Source organism: Coturnix japonica, chromosome 4 (assembly GCF_001577835.2).
Source record: "Coturnix japonica isolate 7356 chromosome 4, Coturnix japonica 2.1, whole genome shotgun sequence".
Taxonomy (NCBI): domain Eukaryota; kingdom Metazoa; phylum Chordata; class Aves; order Galliformes; family Phasianidae; genus Coturnix; species Coturnix japonica.
The window spans coordinates 30,498,009-30,511,455 of NC_029519.1; the positions used below are offsets into that span (position 1 = coordinate 30,498,009).

Below are 13,447 nucleotides of genomic sequence, written 5' to 3' on the forward strand. Positions count from 1 at the left end.
AAAGGAAGACGATGGGAGATCTTTCCAGGTGAAGGATTTAGTCTGAAGACGTAGCCCTGCACTACGGCCCTGAACAGGTGACTTCTTCACCTACGTGCAATTCCAAGGAGCATCTGTGCTGTGTGCAAGGGCTGCTCAGACAGCTCTTAGGGTCATATCAGCACCTTACACCAACCCTGTGCAAACTATAGGTAAAAGGGATTGAAGGAGGTGAGAACTAGCAAGCTGATTAGGAGCTCATCCAAATAGGGATTAACTATTAAAGTTGGGTGGGATTTAGCTTGGTTTTGCCGACTACTTGAGGTTGAGAGGTTTTGGAAAAAAAAATTATTTCTTCCTTAGAATATTAGCTTGGAGTTATTAAAAAAATAAAGTGAGTGTAAATTGGTAAGCTTGTGTGGAGAAAAGAAGTATACTTCATCCAAAGAAAGATATATTATGACTTCTAAAGTAGACAAGTAGCAACAAATGTGATGTTGATCGTTAGAATTTTGCTGCACTGTTTTCTCAATCCCTCTCTGCCAACTTTATGTAATAGTGTTACATTTTGATGATGATCTTTATTTTCTCTTAGTCTTTAATCTCCCTTCGTATGCCTTGTTTTGATGTGAAGTAAATAATCTTAAGAGTTGAAATTCTGAAAGAAATATGGTTGACTGACCTGTAAGTGATTATAATACTTGTTTATATATGCAAAGATATTACAAACATCTGAAATAGAGCTCTGTCTAGATAAGTTTGGTAAGTCAACAGTTCTGTGCTTTCTGAGAGGAAAAAAACAAAGTCAACAAAAAACCCCAACAAACCCATTTGTTGTCATTTACTGGGCAAATTCAGATACAGGTTTGTGTTATTACGATACACGTGGGGAAAGTTAAGTTAGTAATCAGAAGGAATGTTACCAGTGGTGAATATGTATGGTAGGGCCAGCATCTCCAATGGTTCTTGTCTTTCACACTTTCATGAGAACAATTTCTGACATTCGGTCCTTTTCCTCTACTTCTGTTTTAGGAGTTTGATAATATCCTTGCAGATTTTTGCTTCAAGGCTCTTGCCTGACGGGTTTTGCCTTAGTTTAATCTTTGCTCATCTTTGGTAGAATTACTGATCAGTCCTGCTATGTTAATTTCTGTATGGAGATCCATTATTACTTTGTCAGTAGTATTTCTGATGCATTGTGCTGCTATTAGTCTTATGGGGGGTAAGCAATTTTTTCCTAAAAAAATAAAAGGTAAACATTTCTGAGCTGCTTGTTTGAAGCCCTTAAATATTTTGTTAGCTATTTTTCTTTCTTAGAGATCCCACAGATAGAAAACATCTAAATAGACTATTCTGAGTGCTACAAACAGCTGCCTTCTAATTGAAAAGTTGCAGTTTTAATCAACACTTAGTTGGAATCCTGTTGCCAAACGTCTGCTTCCCTTCAGTCAGTAGCACCTTTTGACCCTCCAGTTCCTCCCTCACATTGAACTCAATAGATTTTTGGCTTAAAGATCTTCACTAAACTCCCTTATCTTGTGAGGTGAAGATTAGCACCCAGCAATAGGATTTTTTTCAGTTCTGAAATTGGGTTTTCATTCTATGCTTTAATAGACTGTATGAGGCATCTTGGATTCATTACGAACATCACTTGGTTTATATTGTTGGAATAACCTGAACAATGATACTTGTTTGGGGTGGAATAGCGCTGCCAGGAAAATGTTTTGACATGAAGAAATGTACTTTTTTTTTGTTTTTAATTGAACTTAGGAGCCTAAATATTTATAAGGTTAAAGAAACTGTGCTACTAACAACGCTATTTATCTACAAAAGTAAATAAACGTCGAGAGCTTGTTTTCTGCCTTGTGACTACAAGGTGATCTGAAAAGAAACCTTAAACCCCAAGCACTAGGAATGTATTATACTGAAGATTTAAGCACGTCTGTAGTTCTTCAGAGGAAGAAAAAGGTGCTCTACTTTTGTGAGATGAAAGAAGAGTCAATTGTTACTATTTAGGAGTGAAATATATCAAAACCTACCAGCATGGCTGCAGTTTAGTATATGCATTTTCCTATATATTTCAGTGGGGGGGAGAGGGGGGAGTATATAAGTAGATGTTATTTACAGTGTTTTAAAATCTTGGAGCTTAATGAGCCCTGCTTTTCTCATTAATACTTTTGTCCTCTGACTTGATTCTTTCCTATATGTTACGTGTAAACCTAAAGCCACTAAAAGTGTACAGCTTACATCCCTCAGTCTAAGTAGTGCTGCATGTTGTTGAGCTGTGTCCCCTTAAAATCTGCTGTCTACATTTAGACATGAGACCAAAATAGCATATTTGAAGCGATGAGCAAAAGGTGTCAGTGAGAGTTGTGCACCTCGGTGCTGCAGTCAGTCCCTGGGTATCTCAGTGTGTTCTCAGAGATTCCATTTTCTGAAATTATAGGTCGCGTTCAAACATCTTATCAATGGAATAGAATTGAACAAAAAATGGCTCCAGACATACTTTAGGATTTTGAATTTTTGCCTAAATACAAACCAGAGGAATAAACTGGGAGAGGCTTGGGGATTTATTTATTTATTTTTTTTGTATCATTTATTTAGATCTGGCAACTTGTTAGTTTTTGTCCCTTTCCAGGTAATGTATTGCAGCAGCTGTAATGGATGTCTGAAAGGAGAACTGAAGAGGCTTGCAGATGGAAAGTACTTCTAGGCTCTGTAAAATGTTATGTCACTTCTGAGAAATGGAAGATATAGTATTTAAGGATTATGAACTATAGTTCTGTAATTTAGATGTACCCTTATGCTGTCATTGCTAAACTGATGTTGCTTTAAATGTAAACATCCTACCAGTATCCGTTGCTTTAACTCAGTGACTGGGATCTTAGGGAAGAAAGGGCTTTTCATCCCACTGGACTCGTGTTGTTTGGGATGGATCCCGAAGTGCCATCATTAGTGTTACAGTAAATGTAATCTTAGGTGTGTACGTCGTTTTTATGTGGTGGTTACTTAACAGTGCAGGTAATGCTGTGCAGCACTTCAGAAACAAACACAGCATTCCTTGTTTTTCAGCTGAATGGGTTCCTAGATGAGGGATGGTGTTTAAACAACGGGTGTAGTGCAGTTGTACCACTAGGATTTGAACAAAGCAGTATAGAAGGGTGTGGCTTTTGGACTGATGACAGAGGGTCAGAACTTGCTATTTAGTTCAAGACTAGGCTTGCTGGGATAGGTGGTTTGTGATGGAGTTGCACTTCTGAGTGCTGTTTGAGTGACTCGAAAGATTGACCTGGGCTGATAGGCTGTTGTATCTGAAGAGGGGATGTCACAACCTCATTGTCCTTGGTTTTGGAGAGGCACGTGTTTCTTTACAAGACTGCTAACACTGAGTGTACCTAACTGCACTTGAATTATAAGTCTGAACAACATAGAGTTGTCAGCCTGTGAACGCCGCCTAGGGAGATGCTGAGATTGACTTCAGTTATCTGTAGCGAAATTGACAATAAAAGTTCATACACTCCTGTGGTAGAACAACACTGTAATGGGGAGCCTTGGGCTAGGATGCTAGAATGGTACTTAGGTCCGGTGATTTAAAGCAGAATAAGATGGTGATGTGTGTCTCTATGGTCACATGTGTCCTTTGAGATTGTAAAACTCAAATGTGTGCCACTGAGAAAAGTGATGACGGAAGGGAACTTGTATTGAGTTGCTGAGGCAGGGTGCTGCGAAGGCTGCTCACTGCGTGCATCAGGTACAGAGCAATTGAGCAGCAGTGATGTAAATCACTGCAGAGATCATATGGATCCAGGCATCATTCGGCACCTGCAGTTGGATAGCTGTCAAATAAAATTATTTTTTTTCAGTAGTGGCAGTATTGACATGTAAAAGGCAGTTGCTTTTCCTGTTTTGATCTTGAATGAGATTATTGCATAATAGTATGCTATTATATATAAAGATAAGGATGATAAGAGGGCCAGTCCTCCAGCAAGAGAAACATGAGAAGGGGAATTTGGCTTGATAAAATGATGTCTAAGGCTGTGTTTGTGTATGTTCTGCATTCTCAATGATAAGATCTGAAGATATGTGTACAGACAGCTCTTCCTATACCCAATATAATGGAAAACTGCCATCAGTCTGCTTGCGTTTTCTTTATGCTGAAATTCAGATCTAGACATGTGGAATTAAGCCTATACGGCATGAAACCTTCTTGTAAGCACTTGTGGGCCAGGCACTAAATTAGGAGGCTGTGAGCATCTATATTTTCTCGTCAGACTGCAGCTCTGGCAGTTGGCAGCAGCACCTAGTTTGTCTCAGTGAGCTGAGGGGGGGATGTAGGCATCTGGAAATGCCAGTGTTAAGCAGAAGCGACAGCCAGATATGCATCCGTGCCAGAGGTGTTTTGCTCTGTTGCTGCATGGTGTAATGGTGGAGCGGGAGTGTATTTACAGTGGGAGAAGTGCTTTCAGACGCCAGGTGATCTGAGTCTCTCTGAAGTGTTCAGAAGCTGCAGCAGCAGGTAATTCCGCAGGGGCACAGCTGGGTGCTTTGCAGGTGGCTTTACAGCAGCCTTGTGCATGATACATAATAGCTAAGCCTTTTCTGCTCATGCTGAGTAGTGTATTAGTTGTGGGGTAGAACTCCCTGAGGCTGTAGGAATTGTTTTATTAGCTCAAATGAGTTTTCTGGTTTGATGGTCTTTCTTGGACTCAAAACGTTTTTGACAGATCATTTAGCAAATTGATACAGTTAGAATTGATGTCTTTTCTTTTTCTTTTTTTCCCTTTTGGGAGATGTGTGCTTTTCACAAATGCTGAAGAAGGATTCACAGTCCTTGATTGCTTTCTTTTACTGTCAGGAGGTGCATGTGCTTTATACACCCTGTAGTGGTATTATAAAAACAGGTTTTATAGTGTAAGCTGTATGTAATACGCTGGAAGTCTCCTTTCTAGTACCATCAGTGTCTTAGAGCTTTGCCTCTCTTTCTGTGAATTGTATCTCATTAATTTGTTTGAGGGCTTGGGAGTTTCTTTGTCTTTAAGCGAACAAAAGAGATGGGAAAACCAAGCCGTGTTTAGAGGTATGAGCCTCATATCTTTATTCTTGGTGATGAACACCTAAGCCATCTGATAATGGCTTAGGTGTTTGGATTGGAAGGATCAAGATGAGCTTGGTGTGTCTCCTGGAGCAGTGATGCTAGCTAGGCAACTGTGTTGAGCCTTAACTGTCCCAATCATATGAAAGGATAGACAATAAGTAAGAGACCTTTTGTACTTAATTTCTTATGGCGATAGCATTGCATCATTCGGGTATGTTTATTTAGCGCAGTGCTTTGTGGTTGAGTATTTTTCATATTCACTGCTACTCACACAGCTTTTGGTGGTGTTGGTTCTCTAACATTTCATTAATCTTCCATCTGCTGTAGAACTCATTTTCCCCACAAGATACTCTGTTACCTTACCAAGGTTTTACATCTTCGAGCTTGGAGCAGTTCAGACTTCTTCAATGGTTTCTGCTGTTGTTTTGTTATTTTACTAAAACAGGGTTTAACTCTTGTCTTCAGCCTTAGAGGTTTTTCTAACCTTAGTGATCCTAGAGTTCAGAAAGCTGCTCACTTCTTTTTATTAACTGTATGAGGATAAACTTGCTGAAAAGTGTCTGGAATCTTTCTAAAATACCCAATTAAGTTAATGTGCTTTTATAGCATGGGAGCTGTTCTGGATCCTATGTTTTACCACAGCAAGTTCTTCCTTCCATGTAATCCAGGAATGGTTCTTACTTCATATACGTAGACAAAACTATCAGATTGTTAATCACTGAAGTAGCAGTAATTGCCTGTTAACTTTGCCTTTCAGTGAGGTCCCTCTTTTGGGTTAAGTACCAGAATATAGACATAATGCTGCATAGTCAAATCACATCGTCCATTTTCCTCCTGTACTTCTTCTGTTGATACCTTTGGAGTTGGGCACCATTGCTCCTTGATGGAAGCAGCTTTGGGTAGTTCAGTGTTGTGTCTTGGCGCTGTGAAGAGTGCTGATATTTTGCTGTAGCAGAAGCAGAGCTGAAGCTTTTCTTCAAGATTCCATGCGTAGTTAAATTTCATACTGTGATAGACCGAGTATTATTCTGTGATTTGACTGACTCCTTTAATTTCATATGCTTTTTTTGTCTGGTATAGTTATGTGAATCTGTGAATGCATGCCTTATAGCTGGGCTTTGTTTATTCAGTGAGTAAATGTTTTTCCTATTGAAGTGAAGCTCTTGCCAAAGGTTACCTGTTAGCTGAAGTTACAGGGCTCAGCCAGCAGTAAAATTTCAGTCTCATGAGACATTCTTCCACCTTTTCCTTGTGGTATTTTGTATGGTCAGTTTACACTGCTCAGAAAATACAACAGTCTCTTTAGTAAGTTGCTAAAATACCATGTTTTCACTGTGCATTCACCAGAGTTATGTTCCTTTCTTCCCTTTCTCAGTGTAGGAAGTTATTGATGTGGAAAAAACACTCATTATAATAAATGCCCTGAGAAAGGCTGGCTGCATTTGAGTTGGCCCATCATAGAATCATAGAATGGCTTGGGTTGGAAGGGACCTCAAGGATCATGAAGCTCCAACCCCCCCCACCACAGGCAGGGCCACCAACCTCCACATTTTATACTAGACCGGGCTGCCCAGGGCCCCATCCAGCCTGGCCTTGAACACCTCCAGGGATGGGGCATCCACAAACTCATATTCAGATGACCTAGTAAAGAAATAGAGATGGCAATTACTGTACCCGTTATTTTACTTCTCACCATTGTAGTTCCTGTATGGCCTGAAAGAGGTGTGTGTGTGTAACCTGGGAATCACAGTGCTGAAGCTTCTGTTGTGTGTTTTTTTAATAACTGTAAAACAGAGGCACTTAGCCTTCGGAGTTCCCCATGTAGTTCCTGGCTTCCCACTCATAATAGGCATTATTAGAAGTCCTTAATTTCTTCACCCAAGAAGAATTTATTGGCGCTTTGTTTTTTGCTATTGCTGCTTAATTGGCAGAGGAAAATACCAGCTGTACCTAGAAATGTTGCTAAATTAAAATGAGTTGATTTGCTGTGTTATAAATACACTGTGGTGTCTGCCTTGTCAGTAGAGTGTAGTTTCTTCCTTTCTCTTTTTCCTTCCCTCCTGTTACAATATTTGTGAAAGCTGACAGAGTTTCTGTCACAAAATTTCAAGGCAAAAAGGTATCATTTGTTTGGAATGTAATGAATAACTCTGCTGACAAAAATTGTCCAACCACACTGAGAGATTGGCTTAGGAGAGAGAGCAGCTTGTTTTTTGTGGCTATAACTGACTTGGCATGTCGGTTTCTGTTTTGAAAAGCCTTGCTCTAGGTAGAACTGGATAACCAGTGCAGGTAATTAGAACATGAATATATTAAACTTAAAGATTACATCTCAGGCTGTGAACAGGCCGCCTCATCAGGTATTATTAGCCTGCAGAAACTGCATTATTGATGCTCAGAAACAAGCATGATACAAGGTGGCTTTGTTCAAATGCTGGGTGGAAGGCTCTAAGTACAGTGCAGCCAATACATTCATCAGCAGAGATAATATAACAGAGAAGGAGCAACGGAAGTTGAAGACTGAGCAGCTTCTATTTTTTGGTTCATTTTAAGGGAGCCTTTTTCAGGTTTGTCCCAGAAGCCCAGATCTGATTTACCTTGCTCACATGATCCTGCAGGAGTACATAGGCCTAGTTGGGTGTGCTGAAAGCAAGAAAGCTGGCAGCAATGTCTACAAATTATCTTTTCTGTATTCTAGGTCTATCCACCTGGTCCCAGCATTCCAGATCTCACCATCGGAGGTCTTCATGTTCCAGACAAGAAGATAGAAAACCTTCTGAGGTATTTCTGGAATATGATTACCATTTTGTTGCATCTATCAAATAGTTCATGTGTGTTCTGGGCATGGATCCTTGTCTTTTAAATTGTGCTTTATTTTCTTTCTGCTCCGTTTCAGCTGGCACCTAGTGCCCCCTCCTTTGCCTTTTTATTTCTGGCCAGGAGATCACAGAGCTCAGCAGCCAGCTCTAGTTTCTGTCAGAGAATTTTGGCGTGTAGTCTGATGTCCATTCAGAATAGCTGTAGAGTCTCCTCTACTATTTTGGGCATCAGAATTGACAGTAGAAGTTTATCTTAGTTGTGCTTACTTCATAGTTGGTATTGGGTCTTGGTATGGGATCTTTGTTCATGTGCTTGTCAAATCTGCTTCCTGATAGTTCTGTCTTCCCTCATGCTTTTAGGAAGTCAGATCAAGGAAGATGAAAGTGGTTTTAAGCTTTCTCAGATAGATCAACAGTTAGTAACACATAAACAGGATCCAATTCATGCTGTATCTCCCTATGTTCAGGCAAATACTGCATTGCAAATTCTGCAGAGGCTGCAAAGAAAGCATTAGATTTAAGAGACAGGATTTCTTGATTCAACTTAGTTGCCTGATAACAAGTACTTTTGATTCACTAGCAAGTGGTTGGTGTAAAGAAACATGCTCTGTGAATCCCCCTGCAGCACTAGCAAAATCCAGGAAAAGAGATTTCAGGGAAAGAATCTCCTTCATTCCTCATTGTGTTAGTTGGCTTTTGATCTCTGTTTTATTTTGATTTTTCTTTGCTTTTTTATTTTTTTATTGCTGAGTGTTAACAGCTTCTTTATTTTTGTGGATGTATAGAGCTCTGGAAAGTCACCAGAGCTGTCAGCCAGCTTGCTTTCCTTAGTTATCCTTTGTACATAAACTTAGACTCAGTTTTGAAAACTAATCCACAAAACACATGAAGAAATATTCTTGGATAACCACAGATTTTACTGTTGGTTTTGTGTCTGAAATCCTGTTTCTTCTCTCCCTCCCCTTGTGTTTTTTGTCATTATCTTTCCAGTTTTGTGCTGTTTTCTCATAGTGTGGGTGGACTTTCATATACTTTTTCATGTATTAGGTCAGTTTCACAGCCATTTCAGCCTCTCTCCCTCTGCTTTGCCACTGCACACTATTTTAATGGTAAGTGTGCTGGCAGAAAAGTGATGCTTGCTAAACTCCCTGGATAAAATCGTGGTCTCGCTGAAGTTGGTGGCAGAATTCCCATTGGCTTTAGTGTGGCCATAATTTCACCCTTTAGCTTTGAAGTGTTCAGTGCTGCTGAGAGCCAAGCACTTCAGTGAGCTCTGCTTTGCTCCAGGCAGTCTGATTTCATCAGAAATTAGAGCAGAAAGAATGGTGTTACAGGGCCACTGGCTTGGGAAGGAGTTTCTTGGCTGTCAAGTACTGTGTTAGCATCTCTCTTGACAGAGCTTTGTGGGAAGTTTATCTGAGAGCTTGGGTTGCTTTGCTTCTCAGATTGAACAAGTTTGCGCTCCTTGCTTTAATTTGATGGCATTAATTCAAATAACTTTGAAGTGCAGGATCCCCTGACCAGCTGTGCGTGCTTCTTTTGTGAGACTGTTAGCTTTGCTGATTATTTTTCATTTCTTGATTGCAGCCCCATAGGACTTGTGTTTTAGACAATCTATTTTCATCATCACCTGCTCTCACCTCTTCCTTCATACAGTGATATTGGTCATTACTTTAAGGATGGCAGGTTTTTTGACCATGTCAAGAGAAATTCTGAGGGGAAAAAAACCCGTCATTTTCCTACTTTTTTAATGATAGAGGCAGAGCAGAAGCATACTGAGAGAGAAGTGAGGAGTATGTGAGTATTGGGAAGGGGAAGAGGTGACTGGATAGGCTGCATTGTAAGGCAGATAATAGTTTTAAATAGTCTTGAAAGTATGATTAGCCATCAGGTTTGTTGTTCCCCTGAAATACTTCCCCAAAAGCATAGATAATGTGTTGAGATTTCAGGTGTGTGACTAGTGTGTGACTAGTGTATGACAGAAGTTGCTGTCCTTGGGAGGCCTGCCTAATTAGACACTTCCTCAGCCATATGCAGCTGCTGGCTGGAATTAATGTAAAACCACCATTGTTTTGGGACTGGTTGGAGGCCCAGGAGGTTGTAACTTTGCTCTGTTAGGATCCCCATAAGAGTCCAGGAGTGCTTTTTTTTTTAATAACTGTGCAGTGTGGGGCTGGGTAGATGCCTACTGCCTTCTTGTCTCAGTGGTGCTCACCTTTGTTGTAGCTTCGTTGTTTTTTAATCCTTTCCTTTGAACACAACATTTTATAGTAACAATGTATAGCGCTGTGGTTGACAGCAGCCTTGCCTTGCAGGGAGAGCAGGGTGGGGAGAGCTGGACGATGGACAGACAGGTACAGACTTGTAGCTCTGACACCATTGATACCATTCTTTGCTCTCTGAAGTGCTGACAGGCCATGGCAAACGAGTTGTGGCTGAAGCACCACAGCAGTGGCACACCATGACTGCTACAGGAGCGGATCTCTTTGATTTCACTCTGTGGCTTATGGAAGATGGCATCACTGCTTGCAGATGACTGCTAACCCAGTTGTTGGCAAAGATACTGCTGGCTTTAGAGGTCGATGCTTTTGCAAAAGCAAAGTAAAATGACAGCTTTGGTGTCTGTAGCTGACAGAGTAGCAGGCACATCTGCTGAACATCAAGCTACCACCAGAACTCACATCTGGGATTGTTCTGTTTATCTTTTGGGTTATTGTTTTAAATACTGGCAAGAGTATGTGGGAAGAGTCATTTAAATAATAGCAGGAGTCATCTTGGTAGTATTTCCTCTTGTATTTGGTCATGGTGGAGTCATGCCTTGATTTCCATCACAGGGAATTTATAGAATGCCTTTGGGTTAGTCAGAGCTCCAATAGATGGCTTGTTTGTTTGTTTGTTTTTAAGAAGTAGTTTGAGCAAATTGAGTCTTCCTTATGTTGCTGATCTAGGACTAAAAGCTGGTGTGGTGTTTATTGTAGCCAAGAGGGAGGTCAAGTTGGGTAGCATCATGTGTCCAGTGTGGGGGGAACACTAGGACTCACAGAGGAGGCAACTCAAGTCATCACGTCAGCATTTGCACCTTTTGCCAGCCCTTTTTCTGCAATGAAGCTAAACTTCTGTCCTGCAGTGGGATGGGTTAGTTGACTGTTGATACAGTGACCTTATTATGTGCTGCGCTCCATGGTTACCCTGGAGCTGTGAATCATAGAGTGTAAATATCAAATGTCAGTGTCTCTATTTTTCTCTCTTGGTCACTCTCTTTGCAGGTGTTCAGAACGGACCTGATCACTGCCATGAAGTTACATGACTCCTTCCAGCTGAACCCTGATGAATACTATGTGCTGGCAGACCCCTGGAGGCAGGAGTGGGAAAAGGGAGTGCAGGTGCCAGTTAGCCCAGGGACCATCCCAGAACCAGTAGCCAGGTATAGTTTGGAGGAATGTAAACAAATACATACTTATGCTAGCAGCTTATGTCTGTGTTGCTTTGGTTTCTTGAGCTTTATTCCACGTTATCTAGCTAGGAAAAGCAATGTGTCTCAGCTTTTTTGAATGGTCATAGCAGTCAAGAATTGGGTCTTTCTGCCAATGTGTTGAAATATTAATGCCAGAGAATCATTTTTGGCCTGACATTAGGATGAAGGGTGATGACAAAGCCTTAAAAATACTTTCCAGTTTTAAACCCAGGCTTGATCTCACTCATCATTGCTGGGAATTTCTTGTATGATGTGTCCTGTGCTTACTTCCAAGCCATAGGTTTCAGGGTGCAATTAGGCAAGCCAGAGTTAAGGGCTAGAGAAAATACAGATTTTTTCCTTGTTGTTTTATATTATTTTTTGTCATTTTGTTTACTAACTTAGAACGTTGTTGTTCATTTTAGCTGTTGAAAGAACCGTCCAGATGTGCATGTAACAATATGTTAATGTGAGATTTTCCTGCTCTTGTCCAAGAAACCCTTATTTTCCTTCCCTTGTTTGTTACACTGGGATGTTGTTTTCTTTTTCAAATGAAACAGTCCACTTGTAGGGGCACGAGCATTTTGTAGCCCATCTCTCTTTTTTACGCTTAGTTAGGACTGGAGTTAGAAGAAGTGAGGAAAGGATTATTGCCATTTATGCAGGCTAGATCTCTGAGTAAGTTCAGTCTGGTGTGTAAAGCGTTACTAAATGACACACCAGTGCCAACAGGGCCAGCACAGTCTCTGACACACAGCAAAAAAATCTTATGGAATACAACTTCTATTAGGGCTTTAACTGGCAGCTTTAGCATTGGAGTAGTGGAACTACAGGAAGATTTGTTAGTGCTTTCTGCATTCTCTGCATAAACCTGTATGTAGACTGCTGCACAGCCTCACCAGGTCTGTATGGTGAGGAAAACCTGCCTGCATAACAGATGAGCCCTTTCCTTCTTTCACTTTCTGAAGGATCAGGCCTGGGGCTCTGAGGAGAGCTTAGCACTGAGAGGAGAACTCAGAATTTCCCCGTCTGTTATGTACTTCCAGGGCACAGGAGCATCCAGTTTCCCCCCTTCACACACTTGCACCTTGCTTCACATTGACATCACACACTACCTGCATAAATGTCCACACGTTGTACCAGCCTGCTCGCATTCTCACTGTATTCTCTTTAAAGCATTTTCTAAGTCTGCTGGAGGGCCAGGAGACCAGTGAGCTTTATTAAAAAAGAGGTCTTCCCAGGTGTTCAACCAACCTTTATCTGCCTTACATTTGAGGAGGTAAATGCGTGGTTCTGTCAGGTCCAGGTGCTCACTGAAGAGGGAGCCATTCACTCTGAAGAGCCAGTGGGGAATGTGCTCTGGAATGGGGAGAGGAAAAGAGGGTTTCCAGAAGTTTGATGCCAGCACTGTTTTTTGGTGCTGAGCTGTCCTGAATGGTTGTGTTGGTGAATACCTGCTGCACAGCAGCTTTCTGATGCCAGAAAATTATCCTTTTTGTCCTCTTACAGCATACTTAGGAAGCCCTGCCAGAGTAATGCTGGAGTCCTGGAACTGTTCTGTGGGTAACTGTGGGAGGGAGGGTTAAGGTTACTATACATTAGATCAGCAATAGTCAGATAGTAGCTGGTGTAGAACAGGAAGGAAAATGTGGTACAGAGAGCTTGATCAGGGTTGTGAGAGAGAGTCCAGCAGGGTTATGAGAGAAGTGAGACCATGTGGGGCCTCGGTGAAAGCATGTGCTCAGACAGAAGATTTATTTCAGTGTCCTTTTTGCTATGTCACAACTTTTATAGTTCATTCTGCCACAAAAATAAAGAGATGAAGGTGGTCTGTTTTAAGACCAAATTACCTTTGCTTATTTCTTTTGTGCCACTACAGTATCATCTAGTCAGTGTGTGCAGCATGCTGCCCAGAGGTTATACTTGCAATGTAGAGAGGTACTCAGGGAGGAATTATGGTACAGAAGATTCAATGAGCAGTGCCTAGTTTAAAATGAATTCTCCTTGGGATGCGGTAGCCTGTAATATTTTAATACTGCAGAGTATAACCTGTGATAGCCCTGGAAATGATGCCGTTAGCGAGGCAATATCATTCAGGTT

General features: G+C 41.1%; 1 protein-coding gene across 11 annotated transcripts in view; it reads left to right on the top strand.

Moving 5' to 3' along the window:
• Positions 1-13,447, top strand: part of JADE1 (jade family PHD finger 1) — a 125,873-nt gene that overhangs the window by 96,686 nt on the left and 15,740 nt on the right. For 10 of the 11 annotated variants that reach the window (XM_015861230.2, XM_015861227.2, XM_015861228.2 and 7 more), the window contains 2 exons: positions 7,773-7,855; positions 11,160-11,317. In XM_015861230.2, coding sequence (XP_015716716.1) covers positions 7,773-7,855; positions 11,160-11,317 — 241 coding nt within the window. The remainder of the gene's footprint in view (positions 1-7,772; positions 7,856-11,159; positions 11,318-13,447) is intronic. The other variant, XM_032444589.1, reaches the window with a different exon arrangement.